Source organism: Anopheles marshallii, chromosome 3, assembly GCF_943734725.1.
Source record: "Anopheles marshallii chromosome 3, idAnoMarsDA_429_01, whole genome shotgun sequence".
Lineage (NCBI taxonomy): Eukaryota > Metazoa > Arthropoda > Insecta > Diptera > Culicidae > Anopheles > Anopheles marshallii.
Window position 1 is genome coordinate 10,635,080 of NC_071327.1, and position 22,970 is coordinate 10,658,049.

Below are 22,970 nucleotides of genomic sequence, written 5' to 3' on the forward strand. Positions count from 1 at the left end.
AGGAATCTTTGTTTCGTGGAAAAAACGGTTTTTTTAAACTGGATCTATCAACTGCATGGATTGAAACCCAGCTTGAAGCCAGCTTGAGTGTGTTTATACCTGATGGTTTACTTTGTCTCAGCGCTTTCAACGTGGATGTTGTCTACCCCATGGAATGACTTTATTATCATTTTAAATGAAAGTTTCAATGAAACCATTTCTAAACTTTTATTTTGTATAATAAATACCGTCCAAATGTAATAAATCGCATAAAAATCATTTCAAACGCAAATGACATTTACATTGTGATGGATCTTCCGTCGCGCTCTTGCAGTGACAATGTTTACAAACAAACCGGCATTCAAACAGTTGTGGCACACGTGCGGCACGGTGTAAAATGTTTAAATTTACCTTTCAAGTAGAACCGGACGAAGAAACATCATCGGTGGCATTAAAAGGTACCGTAATGTACGTTTAAAAATTGATCTAACTGTACGTAAAATACCAATCCACGTTACAGATGAGAAGACCAAGTCATCTGCCGAAACAAAAGGAAGCAGCACCACCACGGAAGAAACCCCAGATGTATATCCATGTGAGGAGCTTACCTTTGACACCAGCGTACTTCAAAATGCAGTTAGTCCGGACGTAACGAACACATTCATCCTGACACCCGATTGCTCGATAGAATATCTAAATCATCTTGCCCTGCTGGATGAAACGTTTACCGACGATATAGTGACGGCAGAATCCGACCATTCCGATCTGATCCCGAACCGGTACGAAGGTGGACTGAAGGTGTGGGAATGTACGTACGATTTGGGGCAGTTCCTAGCTGCATCCGGTGAACGGACGGCTGAACTTCACGGGAAGAAAGTGTTGGATCTTGGGTGCGGTGCGGGCATCCTTGGTATTGAGGCACTGCTGCTCGGGTCCAGCTGTGTACACTTCCAAGACTATGTGCGTCTCTTTGAAGGCTACTTGTACGGCTGTATGAAGCTCTCCAATAATAGAACCTTCTCATTATCCATAGAACAAAGATGTGCTGACGAAGCTAACGATGGTAAACTACGATCTAAACTGCCGCTCAAATGAGACCGACGAAGCAACCAAACAAAGTCCCACCGTGAATGTCAAGTTCTACTCAGGTGATTGGGGTTGTTTTACGGACAAATACCAACAGACATACGATCTCATACTTACCTCGGAGACGATCTACTCCACGCAGAACTACGCCAAACTGTTGGCACTGTTCGATCGGAAGCTGGAACCGGACGGTGTCGTGTATCCTTTTTGAATGTTTTGTACGCACATTTTCTTTCCATTTCACCCAATTTCTTCTTAACGCTTGCACTGCTTTAGATATTTAGCGGCAAAAACGTACTACTTCGGCGTTGGTGGTGGTGTCCGGTTGTTCGAACAAGCCATCGATAAGGATGGTCGATTTCGGTACGAGGTCGCGTGGAAGTGTGATACGGGCGTAAAGCGTGAGATCCTTCGAATCACCCGAAAATAATAGTAGCAAACAGGGTGGTACGCAATATTTCTGTTTTTGAAAGATATATTTAAAATATATACTCTACTAAAGTCGTAAATGTAAGTGTATTTTGTTTTGTTTTTTGTGTGTTTAGAAGTATCGTTTTCCTATCTCGTGTTTTTTTTTCACTCTTCTTCGCAATTTCCTTGTTCTCCCCTCTGGCCCCCCTGGCTGCGTTTCCTTTTCCTCATTTATTCACCCCGTAAAAATCGTAAAAGTAGAATCTTAACAGATTTATTAGCTCTCTTGGTAAGTTGTGTGTTTTTATCCGTCTCTTTGCTCTATTGTTGTAACTTCCATCGTCTTCCGTCGACGGTTATGCTTTATCGTTTTGGGATTTTCTATTTATACTCTTTCAAACAAACAGTTTATTACTTAAACGTATCTTTTCTCTCTCAGTGTCTCATTTTTCTAATAAACTTTGCCTTGCTGTTCCGTTACCCTTTGCCATGCCTTTGCCGTACTGGTGCAGTTTTGGTTTTTGTTTCTAGTGAATGCATTGTGATGCACTTGGGATAGGTAGGTTTATTTCCATTTACACATCAATTTTGCGTTAGCCAAAAACAGTTACAGATTTTCACACTACGTTGTTGGTTTGTATTGTTTGCTTTGCTGCACGCAACACACATCTAGCTATTGTTCGTGATTTATCCATTTACTAAGCTGCACCCCGTGACGAGGAGATTACTATTACCATTTAACACTGATAAGCCGTGTGTGTGCTGTGCCCTTAAATCTCTGCGTGTGATTGATAGTAATGCAATCCGTGTGCTTTTCGGTTGTAGCTTCTTTGCATCCCTTGTTAACAGGAGCGTCAACATAAAGCGACAAATACTGATTCAAGCGGGATGAGAGTTGTGGGGTGGTAACTGATAACACGCCTTGCTCTTGCAACGATTTTCGGCATTTTCACATACACACAGAGACACATATATTTGTAACATGCATTGCACAGGACATGGAATGGCCACACCTAGCAGAAGAAGCGCGTTGCTGGCGCCAGGGCAAGGAGCAAACAGATGAGAGCAAGTGTGAGAGATCGAATCGTCCTTGAATGTTCCGCTGTTGTTGTTGTTTTTAAACAGAACCACACATACTGTTTTTGTTTCTGTAAAAACAAAACACGAACGCAGCAATGGAACGTCGTACGTGCGTTACGTTGTGCAATCCAATAGCAAGAGCTTCAGTTATGCTTGGTATCTTTTGGGAATGTTGTTAACTTTGGTATCGATTTAACATTACTTTGCCCCTGTTTTTTTTTTGTTTTAATTTTAATTCGTCAGCAGGTAATTGGGACTGTCGGAGGTGAAGGTTTTCGTTTTGGGGTTGGTTGGTGGAAATAAAACAAACTAAAAGCTAAACCCTTACATTCTATTCTAAACTGTCCATATCAGTTGATTAGTTACGTTCATCCGTTCGTCCATGTGTTCCCCCCCCCCCCCATTGCACTTCACCTTCGGTTCACATACACGCAAGTGAGATAATTTTGTCCTAATGTAACCACTCTCGGTCTCTCAAATACAGGTTTCGGTATAGAGTTTTTCCCCCCCCCCCCCCCTTAAACACACCTAGACGCGAGTGGATAAATACGTTTTAGAAAGGCAGTTGAGGTTTGATTTGTTTTACGTTTCCGTTCATACTAACATCCATTTGAAAATACTATAATTCGTACCGCGGTGATCGCGTTCTTGTGGTTGGTTGCGTTGCCCTACTACAAAGAAGGTGCGAGTACGAGCAAAAAGTTTGTAAAGTCGAAAAATTCTTTTATCTCCCCGTAAAACGTTTGCCCATTTCGTATAGACTTGGGAAGGGCGGAGTTTCCATTTAGTCGCCATTTAGTCTTTCTTCAAAAAAAAAAAAAGAATCGTGTTTCCTCACTATTCTAAACTTAAAACCGAAAAGAGATAAATTGGATCGTAAGCGCGGGAGATGAAGCGACAATCAGTGGTTCGAGAGCGCAAAAATCGTATCATTTTCTTACCCTTGCGGGGTACCCTTAACATGCTTAAGTAGGTTTGAAGTAGGGATCACTAGCGCGCAAGGACAGCTAGCCCACACACTTTTCCGTGCTGTTTGCGCTGTGGATCAGTCCAGCTCATAGCGCATCCTGCCCCGAACGAACCCGTTTAAAGAGAACCTGCTTTTTAGTCGTTTGTTTTTGGTACACAAACACGGTGTGCTTCTGGCCTTTAGTTGACACCGCACTACTTCCGCTACTGCTATCCCTACCACATGACACTGCTACGTGTGTACGGCCTATTTCTACCAGCAGTAAACAGTGTTTTGTATGCCGTTAAGATTGCATTATTGCACATATGAAACATAGTGTGTGGGTGTGTTTTTAGTCGCTTCCCAGCATCTCCCAATTCCCATCGGATTTTGTCTCCGCTACGCCTACGGGCAGGGGATATCCCTGCACGGGCTTATCTCACATATACTTACACGCTAAGGACAATCATATTTATATTATCTTTTGCTTTGATTATTTGGTTTCGCTCTCTTTAGCAATAGCGCCGCACCTGCCCGGTTCCAGTCAGCACAATGTGCGCCCGTGTTGTAAAATGGGCATTTATCTGCTGCTGCATATTCTAAATGGTAATTGACACTTACACCACATAGCGTGTTTAGCTAACGTCTTGTAGACTTGTATTTGAAACGGACACTGAACGATCATACTTGAACGGGGGGCTGGGGCTGAGCGTGTATAGTACTGGTGCTTGCCACCCTGCCAGACACAGGACAGAATGTGCAGCATCAAAAGGCGTACAGCGACGTACACAATATTATCATTTATATACAACAGTCTTTACACACTCGCGGAAAGGAAAGGGGGGGCTACTAAGAAAACGACACGCTGTCCATTCGTCTAACCATCATACTGTTCACCTTATGCAACTATCAAGTAAATACTTTCGTTTTTTTTCTTTTATGCCTTTCCTTCCGTTCTGCTGCCTAAACTCATTGGTTTGGGGCGCTTAACTATTCACCTATCCGGTGATTGCATCCCGTCTAAAAGGTCCTCTAAAAGTAGACTGAAATAAATAGAACGATGTTAGACGGGCGTGTGCGTCCAACCATCCGCATGTTGAATAATGCCAACGTGCCGCACGAATCACTACACGGATCAACGTGTATTCGAGCGCGTATCGAACGATGCTTTAGCCTTGGCCACGCATTGACCACACGGAGACAGTAACAAACAATGTAGAAAACAAACAAAAAAAATAGACTGTACAGGAGAAAACGGCTTCTTACGCCGGTAAGGTAAGGAGGCTACGGCTAACTTAGTAGCTGTCGGTTGATTGCAAACAAAAAACAAACAACTGTTCCGAAGGTGCTTCGCTTCACGCATTCTTTCGGTTGGATTTAGATCGGGTCGGCCACCGCGGTCGGTAAGCATTCCTTCAGTAGGTCGCGTAATCGGAGGATCTCTTTGCCGGCGGCAGCCAGGTCACCTTGTAGCGATAATTCACGTTCACGTAGACGCTTGATGTCACGTTGGCAGGTCTAAAATGAGGAACAAAACAGCATGTGAAACGATCTCGTGTCGAGGTCTCGCGTACACCAGTCCACTGCTACTTACCACATTCTGCCGAAGGAGATCCAATTTATCACATTTCAGGCGCGTTATCTCTTGCCGCATGCCTTCCACCTGCTGGAGCGTTTCCTGCGCTAGCACACCCTGACCCTGCACACCACCGACCATACCGCCGCACCCGGCACTGGCCGTAGATCCCGTGCCAGAGCTCGCACTACCACCACTGTTCCGCAGCTCCCTAGTAGTGCCGCTGCCGTCGATCGTAACGCTTGCGCCACTGATGCTAACGCTAACGACGCTACCACCCCCGTTCGTGGAACCCGTACCGTCGAGACAGAGCGAACAGGCCTTCGTGGTGGCATCCGCCGATGACATGGATTCGAGACCCGTGTCGCTATCGATGTACGTCGCACCAGCATCTACCGTTGGGAGAAAAACTTTAAATCATAAATTGAAAACGCAACAAAAAAAATAACGCAACAGTAACGGAAAATTAAAAAAACAAAATGGGAAAAAGGACAAAATGGAAGTTGGTTAGTATGGTTGAGTTGCGTGGACTGCACTACTGTTACTACTACGGGGCGTAAAGGTTAGTTGCGCAGGAAGGTTTCACTACAAAAGACACCACACAACACACTTACCCATCGGATCGAGATCAACACTGTTCAGGCTGGAATCGTCACTGGTTTCGGACATGGCGACCGGGCCATTGTTGTTGTTGCCAGCGGCGTTGGCAGTACCGTTGCCGGCGCCATTGCTGTTCGCGTTACCGTTCGCGTGGGTCTTTCCGATCGTGTTGTTGTTGTTGTTGTTTGGAGCGTTACTGTTGTTGTTGTTGGTGAGCGTGGGATTGAGGGAGCATCGGGAGGTGATGTCCGGCGAGGATGCAACCGAATCGTTGGGCGATTTGCGCGATCCAGTAGTGCTGCTCTTTGACAGTGACCGTCCAATCTACAGAATTAAATGACTATTAGCAAAACCCGATCACAAACTCTGGTCGTAGTAGCCGCTCATACTTACATTGACCGCTCCTCCCGGACCGCATGGTATATCCGACACGAGGCTGGTACCGTCCTTGGACTTCTTCATGGAGTTGTGATGCTTGCTGGTGGTGTCGACACTACTCGCCCCGCTACCGTTGTTGGTGGGGTCCGAATTTTGGGAGCGTAACCTCGCGTTCAGCGCCTTCTTAACCGTGTCGATAAAGCGAGATCCCGTAAATCCACCCTCCGACTTGGGTGTCTCCGGTGTGGGAGATGTGGGCACACCGCCCGCACCACCAACCATATCCGCGCCGAGAAAATCGCGCGTCTTCTCCTTCAGCTCATCGACGAGATTCTGCAGCAGCGAGGACCTCGTGCGCAACTCGAGCTGCGCAAACTTGTCCGCCTTGTAGCAGGCGTTCTCCGCGTTGATCAGCTTCGTAAGGAGGAACTCCTTCAGCTCCGGACCCTTCTTGAAAACGGACGGTTGTGGTAGCGTTGGGCCAAAGAACGGCACATCATCCCGTGCGGTCACCGATATCTTGTACCGACAGTTCGGCGTGTTTGGTTCGATCGGTTGCACCACGATGAACGCGTGCAGGAAGTGGCTCGCGATCATGGCCGGCGAGAAGGGTGTGTTCTCCTCCTGGAACACGATCGCCACGATGTCGTTACCGATGTGGCGCTTGCGTTGCAGTTGCTGCGGGTCGGCCTCGGTGTACGGCAGCAGGGTCGAGACGTGGAACATGATCTCACGCTCCTTAAACACGTCGTACACCGCCGTATCGCCGGTGTGCCCGTTCTGGATGTCCAGCCCACCGCGGTAACCCTTGTGATCGCGCAGCCGAATGCGCTGACCGAGCACATCCAGGAACTCGTCAAAGGCCGATGTCGTCTCGCTGTTGCAGAACAGCTCCTCCTCCGTCGTCTGGCCGAAACGCTGGTACAGCACGCCGAACTTGAAGTTCGTCACCAGCACGTGTTCGTCGTAGCTCGCGATCAGTGCGGACGCTTTCGGGCACAGCACCGGCATGAACGTGTCCACGTTGATCTGTTCGTTCAGCAGCCGTGCCATCTTGATCGGGGACGGACTGCTGCCGAGACAGGACGCCGGGATCAGCTCATGCATCGTGCCGGTACGCAGCCGCAACAGTATCCGGATGTGTTCCTGGCTGGCGACGTTCTCCGACTTGATGGACAGCAGCACCGGCCCGAGCTGATCGTCATGCCCGACCAGGTTGGAGTGCTCGCGCGAGATGAAGAACCGTCGGTAGCATTTGGCCGTGTCGTCCGACTCGATCTTTCCCACGCGCCAGGTCGTATGGGCGGGCACCTCGTACGAAGCGTCATGATCCGTACCGTCCACCCAATACCCGCCACTGTTCGGCACGACGATCATCGGATGGGGTGCCGGTTTGCTGAGCGCATCCTCCAGCAGCCGCTGGACCGGCGGCACGGTCGAAATGATCGACGACGACTGCGAGCTCACCGATGACTGCGACTGATACTGTGGGTGCTGTTGCTGGTGGTGGTGCAGGCTCCCGACACCGTTGCTGTGATGCAGATGGACGCTGGAGCTGTTCGACAGCAGGTGCGGCGAGGCCGGTGTCGAGTTGGAGGTCGAGTGCGGATTCGACGACATGCTGTTCGAGTGGCGCAGCAGTGATCGCGTGTTGCCGCCACCCATCGACTGGGGTATTTGTACGGTAAGGTTGTTTGTCGACTCATTCGCGCTGTGCGGGTTCGCGATTCGTTCATCGGCACTCCGTGTGTTCTGGGTGGGACAAAAAAGCAAAAAGAAACATCGATCGATTAAACGGTTGTCCATGCAGGCTTTACCCGATGCAAAGCGTGAGTCAAAGTCCCTCTCCGTCGAACGCGCACCACCTCGTGAGATTTTACGCAAACCAGTTTACCACACTATTACATGGAGTGTAGGTGTGTACAGGGTGGCCTTATTTAAATATTATCGCACTCGTTTCGCCTAACAGGTGATCGGGATTGCAGCTTAACCACACTGCAAGAAGGCCAACTACCACTCCACTCGGTCCCATCCAATATTAACTTCCAATTACTTTTATCGATTCGTTACCGATCCACCCCACCGCCCGGGTTACCGTTTAAGCGGGTATGCCGAAATCAAATCGTGGCAAATGATCTTACGCCAACAGAGAACGTCACCACAGCGAAACTGTCAATCAAACTGGGCCTGACCATCAAGTCTCTTCTCGGTCATTTAATCGTCTCGCTAAAGACTTCCCATCACCAACAAACCTAAGCAATATGGAAAAGAGGGAGGGGGGGGGGGGGGGGGGGGGGAATTGGAAGCTGCTCCCAAAACTGACCAACCCCAGAGATCGACACGGTCGGATTTTTTTTTCCCGAATTAGTTGCGTGAGTATATTTACGATCGTCTTTGGGTGGTGTTATTAGCCACAAACCGCCACTAACAGGTTTCGCAAACAGTTTTAAAACCGCACAAAAAATACGGTCCCCAACCGCCAACTTTACGAATGTTGTCTTTAAATGGGGAAGAGACGGTAATTTTGCAAGATGCGTGAGTCTCGAAAGCAATTTCCTCGCCTCAGTTGACACCTCGTTTTTTTCTTGTCTTTTAAGGTGCAGAGACCCAAATGACATCGAAAATGGGACAGAGTGTGGAATTCTTTCAACCCTAATGGCATCCAGAAGGTGGCAACCGGAAGGTGCTAACTGAAACATATTATTACAACGCTGGAACTGGATCGTGCAAATTGTCCATAATGTCCATTCCCGGCCCGTCTGAACATCATCATCTTAACGAGAAAATGAAACAGGAAATGCACACAAACGGTCGTCTCGTCTTCTGTGCTGAGGTTGTGGCAGCATATATGCGGTGACAAATTTATGACCAGCGAACCAAAACTTCCCCTGCACCGTCGGGCGTCGGGGGCACTGCACAGAATGGCACATTCTACCCGGGTCGTACAAGGGTCATAACTACCGATGCACTCACCAACCAAGACGGTGACTACGCTTCCACGAACCTCTTAATGAGCTGCACACAGAGTGCGTAAGGCAGGCAACATGATACGGCAAACACTCGACTGGATGTCACGAACCCACTCAGCAGCAGGGTGATCTTTGGCAGGCCAACGAGCGATGCGAAAACGTACGATGCGCCCTACCGAAGAGAAAACCCATCGAAAGTCACGTCTTAGCATCCGCCAACGCCACACAACGTGGCGGTTTCGTGTTGCGCGTTGCACGGTAGTTAATTTCCAATCCCTGTGTGTCCCTGGTGGGGTAAAATAAACTTACGTAATCTGGCCTGGTGGATTCCACCCACGCGGCCCTATGACTAATCACAATTTTTCCTGCCCTCGCTGTGGGTTGAATTGGGGGCTTCGCGTTAGAACAAATGCAAAAAAAAAATGGCACCCCATGATGGGAAGGGTCGAGAGAATTTAAGCTCCAGAAAACCGTCGTGTTTCCTGTTTTATAGCGGGAGCAACCATTCGGATTTACGGGCCGAAGCGGTAGTGGCACACGACCGAAGAAAAAGAGGATGAAGGTACACACGCGATTCTGACCGGTCGTTGCGCGGTTCAAGGATTTTTAGCACACACGTACACACACACAATGATCCATCCAATGTAGGCCCCCGCGGGGGGAAGGGATACAACAATCCACCCCAAAACGATAAAGAAAATTATCGTGCGACAACACGGTCATCATTAGCGAACTCTTGAACTCTGCGCGCCTCGGTATCCTTCCGCTATTTTAAGGCCGTTAATCAGCTGCCGTAATGTCCGATAAGTACTGGCCGTGAGCTGTCCGGGCGCGGTGGTTCATCGATCAGGCGTTGTATGTCTCGGGTGCCCCGAAAACGGGGGTGAAGAAACAGCACCCGACTACTGACCATTGTGAATTCCCGGGCCACATTATCGACCTGGTTGGATGAGGGATGAATTATTCAGATCCGCAAGCTCGCAAGGTAATCGCCTCGTGGCACCGTGGTTCTCCAGCGCGAGGTGAGTCTCCAGCCCGGTTGGCGTCGTACACAAAACACACGTTGCGCTCGAAAGGCAGGAATTTTCCAGCCAGTGTATAATAATAAATCCATTAACAGAAAATACGATTGAGCCGCGGCAATGGGTGACATAAAACACAAAGTAAGCAAACCAGAACGACATCCGGCAGTGAGGAACGTAGGGCAGTACGCTGGGCAGGAGCGTTTTTCAGCTAGAAAAGTGGAACACCGAAACCCCGAAAATCCGTTCCAGGTGAAGGAAATAAAGGACTCCCCCGTTTAAACAAACAGTAGCGCCCATTCTAGTTGTTACCCGAAAGGCGGCCTGTCCGTTCGGTTGTGTTTTATTAGCCAGCGGTGGCGCATTCGTTTTCGGTGATCGCGGTACGCGCTGACATTTGTGCCGTGCCGCCGTGTGGTCCATAAAGCGAACTGGAAATCCCCATGGGGCACGCCATCCACCGATTATTATGATCGATGAATGGATGGTGGATAAAATGGCTTACAATTTATTCCGGATTAGTGACAACTGGCAGAAGTCTAGCTAAATCGCGGCAGGAGTTGTTAAATGCTAGCGGGATGCAGAGTTGTCAAACATCGGTTGTATTGTTGATAAAATGGGAAATCTTACTCAAAAATGGCACCGTTTCTGGCTTCCTTTCAATTTATTTACCCTTAGCTGGATAGTTAGCCCTGCGTACGGTGGATTGGACCGGACGGGATTATGTAGAAGTCCTTTCGAGGTTGCTACCAAATAAACCACCAAGCCGCCCCAAAAAAAGGTAAATAATGCAGTTTAAAAATAGTTTTTAAGAAGTGTCAACATTGTTTTTTTTTTAAGGAGAGTATAAATAACCTAAAGCTTAAGACTTAAATTCCCATTAAACCATTTTTCCGGAACGGTTCTCTCTGCGACACTCGTTTAGAGATAGTTCAAATTTCCATAGAAATTTAGCCAGAATAGCCAGAATTGATAGGCATCTAGGCGTCATGAGGTTGTAGTGCCACGATAGAAGAACAAGTCAATCCGTTAAAGCTAAATACAAAAAAAAGGCCAAGATAATGATCAAATAATTAACCAATAAAATACGCCAGATGTGTGATGTACAAGTTGCTATAGTTTGACCAGCAATAATAAGCCCCAAATTGATGTATTTCGAACCTCTCATTAGAGTTTGACAGCACTGTTTTGCCACTGAAAAATTAATTGAAGCGGAGAAAAAAAGGCAAACACGTTTTATACTGCAAAAAGCACTACCTTTCTTAGCCGCGTTCGTTTCGTTGCCGTGGGTCGGAAAACTCAACCCAACCGTAACTATCTGCCGACGGAGCTGATAGTGGTGTGTGTGTGCTTTGGGACGAGGTTTTGCAATTGTTTATGTAAATCGTAACATTCTCTTTTTTTGAGCGTTCCGAACGACAAAAAAAAACCTACCAGATTTACATGAGCAAAAGGAAAATATCACTCCATGCGGTGGAACATTATGAATGTCGCGCGAATCACAAATGTCCAACCACACTGTTGCCTGCTGATCGGTTGGTGTGTTTTGCCCGTTGTGTGATAAGTTTGAAATGGTGTGTGAAAATGTGTAACCAACGTGGTACTGTTCGTCATGCCCCGGTAAAATGGCACCTAGCACTCGATTAGCGAGCGACTCTCCAGGATGATACGCCCGAACGTGTTCAAAAAAGGTGTTCAAGAAAATGAAGAGAAAATGGAACCACTTCTGGTTCCGCTTCTGGACGGAACCCTTTGCGCGGGACCATGCCGTCCTGGTGGCAGGGGGACAGGATAGGAGAACAAATTAAAAGAATAGTCTCGACTGGTGTCTCAGGTGGTGGAAATGTTTTTTTTCGCTCTTACTGCAACCAGCCCCACTTGATTTTAAATGTCCGACTGTGTTGATTCTTTTGGGGGCCCCGGAACTCACCGGACCGTGGCAAGTGGTTTAAGAGAAGTAATTATAAAATCATACTCCTTCCCGTCCATCACCACACGGCGTTACGGCGAAGGGATGGGTTTTGCTTTCTGGACCGTGATATTGCAGGTTTTGCGCATTAAATTGTGCCGTTCCTGCATCGAGCCTGAGCCTGAATATGCAGTTTCCCTCCGGACGGTCCCGCGGGAGACCCAGTGGGCCGAATCTTCCATCCCTTTTCGTAAAGAAAGGGCTTGCACGGGAGGGAGATCCAACGCCTAACAAAAGGGATGGGTGCGTTGCGGTGCTAGCAATTAATCAGCAGCTAGAAGGCTAAACAACACCCGTCCCTACCGACCCAAACAGAAGACCAAGACGAGATCGGCCAAGCGCGATAGCACGTAAACTTCGGGGTTGCAGAAGTCGACGAAAGTTAAACCTTTTTTTTTCTTGAAGCCGCCCGTGAACCGTGACCACTGTGAAGGGCCCAAACCCGACCCGACCATCGGTCAAGCGGGGTGGGAAAATATTGCAACCGAACACAATTCCTACCGATCTGCATAATCATAATTGAATGTGGGAAAACGCCCGTCCAACGACCCAGCGATCGGATCGGCACCACAACCAGTGCGCCTCGGTTCAGTCGGTACAGAAATTAATGCGGATCTGTTCTTGTTCTCTGTTCCCGTCCCGAGAAGCCTTGCATGTTACGGGAGAAAAGTTATATTTTCGCTTCGCTGAGCAAAGCAAAGCAGCCGGCGACTTAGGGGTGTTTTGGAGGGAAGATGTATGTCTACCGCGTCTACCTTCAGCAGAACAGAACGGCACTGGACAGTCGGGCGAAATTCTAACAGGCGAATAAGCTTATCTCGCATACACTGCACACACTTTTTGCATTCTAAATGTAGTCTGCGTCCAGATGGCGGGGGGGTTGGTGTTTGCTTTTCCTTCTTCCGTTACCTAACGTCAGAATTGTCGTCACTGTGGCAACGGGCAAACAGCAGCACGTCGTGTCCATCGTAAACATGTTTTTTTTCCCAAAAATAACAACCATCAAATATCCAAGTTCGGTTGTGTCGGTGTGTCTGTTACAAGGTAACCACCGCTTGGTGGAATTGCACCTTTTTTTCCTGTCGCTATTTTTACACACGCCACACCGAACCGCTTTTCCTGGCGAGGGGGCAACAAACTCCAGAAATAAACAGCAAAACCTGCGATGTAAAATATGCACCAAATTTAACGGTTTGATGAAAAATGACAACCAAACACGCCTGGATCACCGAGATGCATTTGGGGGGGGGGGGGGGGGGTTTCCATTTTCCTGGTGGAATGCATACAAAATGGTTCCCTTTTTTGTCGCTCCCCACCTGTAATGTGTAATAATCCTTTACAAACGATCCGTTTAAGGAGTTTGTTAACATATCGACGGCTCTCTATGGGTGGAGCTGGTAAAGGTACAAAAACCTGCCACAACTTTCACAAAACTGGGTGTCAAACAAACAAACAAAAAAACTACACCAGACGACTGGGAACGGAAAAATGTTTGATTAATGGATTCCTTCCATTTGCCGTCCGTCGCCGTTAGAACAACCCCTGTGTGAAGGGTTGGTTTTGGGTTCGGCGAGCCTTGAAGTGCCTACGTTCCATTCCCGTGTGCTTCTCTGCCTAACGAGGCCAAACCATACAAACACACACACACGTACACCGTTAAGCACCCATGTCCTTCCCTGCCTGCATGCATATTCATCCTTCATCATGCATTTCTCCTTTTTCTTTTATGGCTCGTCCTTGTTTGCTGGGTGCTTCCCGTGCACCAAAACCCCTACCACCACATATTACCACTTCCGGCGACGGGCACGTCGAAGTTGTAGCGAAGGAATTAATTTCTCTATTCCCACGTCCACCAACGCGTCACATCCTGCTCGGTATGCAATCCACCACCGATCCCGTGTCTGTTTGAAGTGGTTTTGCAGGTCGGGATATTATTGCCAACATCCGGGGCATTTTTGCCACCGAACCGAACCGAGGGTATGGTAATGGTGGGCACACAATGAAGCGAGCGGGACAAAATTATACACAGGAGAGCCCTCCCTGGGTGCCTGGGGTGGCGTGTCATCTTTAGCATTGAACGATTCCCATGTGCGGATGAGCCGGTGGTAGGCTGCAGCCAACACATTTTCCGGTCCTCAAGCAATAAACTTCCACACGAAAAAATCACGAACGCTTGTGGTGCGGGAAGGTTCACACAATAGCAACGTGAACCCCGGGACCCGGTGGGGTGGACGGGTGGCCTACGGTACGTGACCGGTTTGCAGGATATAAGATCAAGCGTGCGATTCTGACGGGAGAGGCCTCGATGCAGTGATAGGCACACCCGCACCACCGAAAGTCCGGGGGAATACCGTGCCAAGGGGTAGCTTTTTGGCAAAAGAATTGTGGAATCAATATTAATGCAAAACCCCCCCCCCCCCCCCCCCCCCCCCCCCCCCCCGGCATGGTAGCTTTAGAGGGTGATTTGTTTTATTGGTAGATTTAAGGTTATTTAAAATGAACAAAAATGGGTGTCGCTGATGAAGATAGGACCGGCAGGAGCCATAATGGTTCCGGCTTGCGAAAGAGTTCTGCTGCCAATTTGTCCTTCCCTTCCCTAGTGATTACCAACCCAACAACCGATTAGATCATCGTTCTTTTCTTGTGTTTTCGTTGCAGTTTGGTTGCTGCTGCAACGCCATAAGTGCATAGGTGGTAATGGGACAGGCTTCACCAGAGGGCCGGTACGGTCTCTGGCCTGGATTGTGCAGAAATTAGGTCGACCAGAGCAATTTGTTCATTTACGATTTTCTTTTACCATCCATCCACCGACAAGCTTCTACGGGGTTTTTATGTAGCTATCCATTAGAAAAAAAAACGGTCCCACATTTCCCGCACAGTGACAACCACGACAGGCAAATGAGCAGACGCCCCCGGGGGGAGGATGGTGGTTGGACCCTTACTCAAACCAAGAAGTGCAACGTACAAGAAGATCGGGCTTTAGATTTATAGCGCACGGCCTGCATATGCCTGCCAGTGCAGACCCGTCCGCTGTTGCATACAGAAAGAGCAAAAAGACACCCACAACAGCTCAGCACAGCACAGATTCGACTGGGTCGTGTTTTTAGCCTCCCCACCCCATCTCCTGTGAGATATTAAAATGAAAAGAAGACGAAAACCGTCATAACGACGTACATTTGCATAAGGCAGCGAGAATGTGCAGCTCCTGCCTAAAGTGAAGCATCGTTCCAAGTTTGATGCGCCAACACGGGGAAAGCTATAGATGGGAGGAAAATTTACGACCCTAGATCAAAATCACCCAAGACCCAATGCTATTATCTGCACGACTTGGCACGACTAAAGCCACCGACTATCGCAAAACTAATTTATCATAATTTCCAACAAAACGAAACAATAGCAAACTAGTTTGTCGTTGGTGCAGAATGTATGTGATTAACGCTAAGGTCATCCCGGGACCTGGTTTTTTGTTTGTGAAGTCTTAGGTTTAAGACATGCGAGAGTGCAACATCAAGGCGGGACGGGTCATCAACGAAATTTTGCATTGTCTCTCTTCACTGCGAATGCAGCAACACGCCAGTCTGCACGGCACTGGGCAGGGAGGCTCAGGAAAACTGCAACACCGAATGTCGCAAGTTCCGAGAAGGGGTTGTAATTAAGTTATGTCAGATCGTCGACTCCACCCTTGAGAAGATGGCCGAGTACGAGCGTTGTGTGCCCTGTGTGTTCGTGGGCTAATAATTCTGCCTTCAGAAGTTTGAGGACTCGGCAGCGGTATCGTCATGCGTGGCCCTGAACACGGACAGAGTACCGCGCAAAGGTGATGTTTTTTGTTGGGTTCTTGGCGAAGACGCCGCTGGGTTGGGTGCAAGCACGCTACGTAGCCAACGAAGCGTACTTCCTTCGGGGTGGTGCGCCTGTCGTTAATCATCGTCGTTGGATGTCGTCTTTGAAGCGCGTACCCGGCCTGCTGCTGTACCAAACCGGGAGAGACATGGTCCGGTGGTGGGTGGTGAAGGTACATCAGCAGGTCGTCGTCATCCACGATCGGCGATCGGCAATGCGTCCTGACCGATGAGTGTGTATACCCCGCAGGATGCTTATTTATTACTACTTTTTTCAATCTACGACGAGGAGATGATTCGCCATATATTCAAGAGTTAGAAAACTGTTTCCTTTTTATGAGCAATTTTTCATGTCCATATATAGCAGAATAGGCGAATAACTTCAATGCTTAATTGAAATTTATCGCCCAAGGCCAGTGGTGGACAGAATTTTTGCCGACTAGTGACTCACCCTTGAGTTTATGTTGCAATATTTAAACATTTAGCTATTTTTTACAAGTTGTGTGAGAAGTAATAGATAAAGTAATAACACATTTTCGCACAGTGATAATTAACCAAAAAGGAGAAAACAAAACTTTTTTACTCACTCAAGAGTAAGTCACTGGTCGGCACTGAGTCACTAGTCGCCAATGAGTGAGTGTAAACACAAAACAGTAGTAAAAGGAGTCTGAAAAAATCTTCGTGCTGAGTCACATCCAGACATTCACTTTAACTTCAGGTCTTAACTCACTCAGACACTCTTACTCTTTGCTCACATCCCGACACCGAACGTCGTTGATAGAATCTCATCTGGACCGACGACCTCCAGCATTAAAAAAAAAAAATCCCAAATGTTTTCCTCATGTTTTTATCGTGTAATCAAATAAATACGACCTTGGTCCTATTTTATTATCAAATTTTTGAAAACATCTTCCCAAGTTAAGCTTGTCAAACCCTGTAGGTTCAGGGTGCCGCAAAAATACCCCCGACGACTGGTCATAATCATGGTCGCATGTAGAAGTAAAACACCGCTTCAATAGCAAATTTACGATCGCTTTTTCGCCGCTGGCCAGTTTGCCGGTGTGGATGCGCTTACATAAAAGCCGTCGGTGAACTTGAACGCATCGAACCGAAGCCGGGCGCACCGGTTGTGTTTGGACGCTTCGCTGCGGTGGAAACAGGAAAATCGAACTTCTCGTTTTCCGTTGCGTTGTTTGTTTCCAGGGTGGGTTTTTTTGTTGCTGTTGGTGTTGTTGTTTTGTTTTGGTTGTTGCTACACCGCCCAAAACAGACGAGTGTTCCTTGATGTACAACGAAAAAAAAAACCGCTCCCGTGGCCACATAAATTTGTCTACTTTTCCTGCAAGCTAAAGTTGGAAGCGCTTCGGGAAGTTTGTTAACGTACAGAAAATCAGGAAAAAAAAGAGGGAAAACATCAACAACCACAGCAAAATGCAACGGAGAGCACTTGCAGTCGGAAGGGAGAACGGAGAGAAAGCGCATACAGTTTTTTTCCGGTACGTCTGGAAAAGGAAATAAGGCAGTAGGGGGGAGGGGAGGGGTCTCGTCTGCGTTTGGCATAAGTTTATTTTCAACTTAAACACCACAAAGTAAGGTAACCACCCTCGATACGCTTCCCTCTTCGTCTCTGTTCGAGTGATGAATTTTCTAAAGGTAAACAAAAAAGCAAACAAAAAGTCCCCACAAAATGCAAACTGAACCGATTGCAGGGCGCGCATCGTTACTGTGAGGACAGGAAGAGTCCACGCGTGTTGCGCAATGTCTTTGGCGACGGAAGAACAAAAAGCAAAGCAACGCAAAGCCGGCTGATGATGGGCAAGGAGTTTTCGGGGACGATTTCAACCTGCCACAGCACGGCCAGGAAGCACTTGAAGAGGAATGGTTGTGGTTGCGCTTGATGCACCCATCCCGCTTACGAGAGTTCTGGAGGGATTTACACAAAACCGCAGCCCTAGTTTGCGGTAGGGCGAACCCTCGTAACAGGGCACCTTCTTCCGCACTAAACGGATTCAACTCCTTGCCGTGGAACATGCGGTCGAAACAAATGACCCGCCATGCCGCGCAGGTCCTTTGCCGGAGGTTCTCACGTTTGCAACAGTAACAGCCTCGTCCAGGACAGCTCGATGCGTTGACATTGATACGGTGTGACGCTGGTTTGGTGTGAACGGAAAGGGTTGGCCTCGGTGCATCCGCTCATTCGCCCGCTTTATCAACATGTCAACAAAGGCGATTGATTTATTGATGCATGCAGAACCCGACAAAACGCGATTCTTCCTATCACGCCCATATGTTTTGTCGTGTCTTTGCCACATGCGCGCCCCGCTTCAGGGGGTGCGGAAGACGAAGAAGTTCTCACTCGCCAGCACGGGTGTGTAAACAGTTTACACCGAGACCGGTTGGCACAAGCGTTAGGCAAACAGATTCGCACCGGTTCCATCCAGCTGGGGGTAATATCGGCGGGGTTGTCAGTATAGTGGGGTGAGGTGATACGGAAAAGCACCCTTCGGAAAAAAGGGTGGTCTTCGGTGGTAAGCGCAAAACCAGCATTTTCCCCCGATGACGACACATCGCGCTGTGGCCACTGTGGTGCATTCCCATTTTCCGCTAAATTAACGTGACACAGTTGCGGCCACAGCGTGATGCTCCGATTACCGTGCGTCGATCAGACATGATCGACAGGGACCCCCGCTGAAACGCTGCGAGGTGATACTCTATACAAAACCTCGCATCCGAAAAAATAGAATCGCCCTATTTCTGGGCCTGGGGAGGGTTTGATGATGGACACGTTTCAGAAATTTCCCACTTTTATACCAGCGTGTGGGAGAACGGGCCCTTTTAGAGGAACTAGAGGCGGCGCACGAGGTTACCCTTCGGGAACTCAGTTTATTGACTCGAAAGGAGTGTACACACCTTACCACCTCACTGGTTTGCGTTATTCACACCCGCTTGCCGTGTTTGATATACTTTCCATTTTTCTATAAATAACACGATATGTTCGCTCCGTTTTGCTGTCTTCCCGCGAGGACCTCTCGTGGTGAGATCGGTCGTCTTTTTTTCATTTTCTTTTAAGCTTGGTTCATGTCCGGTTTGGCAATGGGGCACACACACAACTGCCGCATTGCACGAGAGTTTCAACTCGTGCTGTTTTTTCCCGAAACAGCTGTGATTATGGAAGAACGGTGCTATAATTTTCACCTTTTCCTTCGGAGACATTTCACCCCCCTTAAAATCCTAATGCACTTTATGACACAGTTCGTGGCAGTGAGTGCTTTGGGAGCAGCTATTTTTATGATTCGGAAGCAAAACAAATTTAAAACAAAACTGTGATGGCATCATTAGTACATCCGCGCGGGGTGGGGTTGGGGGGTTTCGTGTCCTCGCATGCAAATAGTCACCGGCGCGCGCGGACCCGAACGGGTTTGCTTCATCGTCACAGCCAGCAGTAGACACAACATCAGACCTTACCTTACAAGACCATCACATCAGGATGATGGATTAATGGCGGCAACATTCAAACGCACCCGCAGGAGACAACCGAACCGAACCGACCAACCCACCACCACGCTGGGTGTTCTCCTCCATTTTACACGCATGTTACTACTGCGGGCCGATGGGCCCTTATTGCTCCCGAAGCGGTGTGATTGATTACGAACCACATTTCATCATCGGTGTTTTGTGTCCGTGTGTGCTGTATTTCTCCCGTCGTAACTCCCCAATGGCATGGTCGGGTCAGTCAAGCCAGCTAGGGAGTTTTTTGAGTGGTTCCACAGTAGGAATCGGTTCAAACTCATATCACCATCATTCAGCTGCTGTAATATTGCGGGTAGTGCACCATATGTCATCAGTTGTCCAATGGGGTGGGTGGTTCATCATCAGCGTTAAAAATAAAACATAACAAGTCGTATCTCGACTAACCCCTTTTCAGACCACCCCCGATACTGATTTAGAGAGCGAAAAGAGAATTAAACGGCAAACCCGAATGTGATAAGTTCCAATGCTCTTGTAGGCTTCGTATCTCTTATCACAAATTCCCGGTTGTGTATTTAATTCTTTGCAGTGGAGACTTAACATTTGTTTGCTATTTAAATTTACCTACGGATGTTCGACTTTTTATTAAATAAATAAGTGGCCATAAATTTATCAACAACAGATGCATTCAAATATTTTTTTGGGAGCTCTTTACCAACTTCTACCAGCAATGCTCAATGACCGAAAGGGCATGATATTTTGATAACCTTGGGCACGTAACACCGTCAGCGGAATCAGTCGAGAATTTGTCACGTGTTGTGCCGGCCATTCCAATAACGAAACCATCTGGGCGAACGGACATCGGAAGTCGGACCGATGTTTTGATTGCTCCAGCCAACTTCACTCAACCATATGGCACGGTTTCCCGCGAGGTAGTAGCATGTGTGTTTGCGCATCGAAAGGCGAAGGTCACACCCTGCAATGGTTGCATTACTCACAATTGCTTGCCAGTTTGCTACGCATTATAAGTTCATTAGTGGGAGGTTGTTGATTAGAAGCTGACATCATAAGCGTAAGGTACTTTAGTAAGTGCACCCATCAAAAAGGGTCATTAGCGGGAGGTAAGTAGTGGGTTTCGACTTGAATTTCTTAACTACTCCCATCGATAAGCACACCATAAAGCAATCCCACGGCCGAGGTTGACAAAATTACCCATACAAAGAAACACCAAGAACACCGAGGAGTTCTTGAAGGTGTTGTTGGGCCTATTAAAAGTCCACCCTACATAAGAACTACCCTGACAAGGTTAAGGGGAACAACAAGCCGAAGGTTCTCTTATCACACCTGCAGCTAAGCACCGCGAGCTTGGTGGGAGTTCTGGAAGTTCTGGGAGTTGCCAGTAACAGCAAACAAGGGTCATCAATGACAGTTATTCTACAGGCAATTCTGTCCCCCTTTGTTGGAATTCTACCCTTCCCGGGGGGTGAACACGAAACCATCGTTCATTGTTCCTGTCATTATCCGACGCTCTGTCACCTTCCGTTGCACGTGTTTCCTCAGTGGAATCGATTTTGTTGACCGAAAGCCAAGGCCAAAAATGGGATTCGAACAGCGCTTGTTTGGAGGGTTTTCGGTGGGTGTTCGTTAAAGTCATTTGCGGTCGTCAACATTACGTAATGTAACTATAATTACACCAACACCAACCATACTGTCCGGTGATGTTGTTTCGGTGTTTTCCTGTTGATGTTGATGGTCACGATTTGGGGGGTGGGTGAGGGTGGGGAGCTACTCCAAACCGCTGGAACACTTTCACAACTAATTGGAAACCCATACCGGTTGTCGCCCCGCTATATATGTGACACATCAAACACATCACACACATACACACTTGTTTGGACACAACTTGCCATCAAAAAATGGACGAGTTATTCCGCGGGACCATTCCGCAAACGATGAACGCACGGAGCACGGAGAGGCCATTGTTTGTTTGAGTTGCAATTAGCAACACGGGCCCCAACCCGACCCAACCAAGGAGGATATGCTTCTCACGACAATGTTACCCATGCGGCACAAGCGTCAACGAGCGTCAACCGGTGCGCGGTGCTCCTGTGTGAAATGGTGGCCGATTAGAGGATGATGGGCGCTGTGGCACTATTTTTAGACAAAAGAAGTGCACACCCATATCATCTTTCCTCTCCCCTCGTTTCGGTTAAGCTGCAGTTGGACAAGCCCAACCTGCCAACCAGCTAAAAACGTATGCTGCTGAACAACACAACAACAACGGAAAAAACCGTGATGGTGCCCGCGTGAAATGAATTTAATTGTTTCCAGCTATTCGCATGCAATGTTTTGGCTTTGGCGGGGAGCAGCTCCTTTCTCCGGAGTGGGCTGATGGACCTCGCACAGAGTAGTGTTCGCGCTGTTGTTCAGTTTTCCCATAGTGCACACCGCACAATGGAAAGTTGCTCCCTGGCCCCAACCCCGGGCCAACCGAACGGTGCGCGAAGGATGAAAAATGGCGAACAGTATTTAGCTCATCGATCCATTATGCTTTATTGCAGGTGATGCCACCCCTATGCCGGTGAAGACACACACGGACATGTACAGCCCCACTCTTGCTAACCATCATAACCATCATCATTAGCCGATCAAAACCAGTGCCTGCGACCGTATGCTAACCCCCCAACAACCGGGTGTACTCGTCTTCTTCCGCGCCGCTCATTAGGGGCACACATAATTAAGGGTGCGTTTATTTTGCCATATATGCACTACACGGTGGCCACTTATGCCATCCCCATCTTTTCCTTTCGTTCGCTTTCTCCCTCGACCCCCCCATCCCTGGGGGGGGATTATGTAAAGAAAAAGCTTTACAGTGGTTCATCTTCCTTTGCTCCCGCACTGCCAAGTGCGCAGACACGCAGCAGCAAACGGGAGCGATCACTTTCGGGCTCAGTGCATTGCGTGAAGCGATCCAAAGACTGGTATCACACGTGCGCAACAAAAAAAGCCCTGAGAGAAATGCACCTTTTTTTTTTTGGTTCGTTCATTCTGCACCGTGTGTCGTATCGTTTCATTTTCATTTGCTCCCAGTGAACTATTGCACCATTATCGTGTGCACCGAGCTGCATTACGGGTCCGAGAGTGCGATGCACTTTTTTTTCTCCCCCCTATTCAAAACGGAGTCTTTCACCACCTACCGGTGGGACCATCGTTCTCATGCGCGGGTTCTCATCTTTTCGCGGTGTAATTGCAAAATTGTGATGCATTAAGATGGGCGAGAAGGCAAAAAATCAGACCCATTTTAAGGGTGCGTATATACGGTTTTACCCTCTTCTCTCTCTCTCCCCCGAGTTGGAGATAAAGTCGCGCAATATACAATGCGCTTATTACGCGAAATGTTGGGACGGTTCTGCTTTTTGCTGTGGTTCTCTACTGACGGTTAAAGTTTTCAACTGACTTCTCGCTTAAACTTTTGCCAGATGGGAGTTTTTTAATGAATGTTGCGTGGTATTTATTTGTTTCACTTCTAGAAAGCGGAGAGAACCGGTAAAACTAGCAACAATTTAGCTCTGCTACTGACGATACTATTTCCGCATTGCTTTTTTTGCTTGCTCGAAGGAACCGGGGGGAAAAAACCAGAT

The 22,970-nt window shown here is 48.0% G+C and overlaps 2 protein-coding genes across 2 annotated transcripts in view; one reads left to right on the forward strand and one right to left on the reverse strand.

Annotated features, from left to right (window-relative positions):
* The first annotated feature begins 376 nt into the window (after nucleotides 1-376).
* Nucleotides 377-1,495, forward strand: LOC128714093 (histidine protein methyltransferase 1 homolog). Its single transcript, XM_053808969.1, has 4 exons — nucleotides 377-437; nucleotides 500-939; nucleotides 1,013-1,263; nucleotides 1,342-1,495. Exons 1-4 carry the CDS (start codon nucleotides 377-379, stop codon nucleotides 1,493-1,495), a joined length of 906 nt encoding a protein of 301 aa, XP_053664944.1.
* A 3,385-nt stretch (nucleotides 1,496-4,880) lies between these two features.
* LOC128716312 (rap1 GTPase-activating protein 1) overlaps nucleotides 4,881-22,970 on the reverse strand; it is a 138,364-nt gene continuing 120,274 nt past the window's right edge. Inside the window, exons 4-7 of the mRNA XM_053811232.1 lie at nucleotides 6,075-7,811; nucleotides 5,696-6,005; nucleotides 5,100-5,491; nucleotides 4,881-5,023 (exon numbers count right to left, since the gene is read on the reverse strand). Coding sequence (XP_053667207.1) covers nucleotides 4,883-5,023; nucleotides 5,100-5,491; nucleotides 5,696-6,005; nucleotides 6,075-7,811 — 2,580 coding nt within the window. The 3' untranslated portion in view covers nucleotides 4,881-4,882. The remainder of the gene's footprint in view (nucleotides 5,024-5,099; nucleotides 5,492-5,695; nucleotides 6,006-6,074; nucleotides 7,812-22,970) is intronic.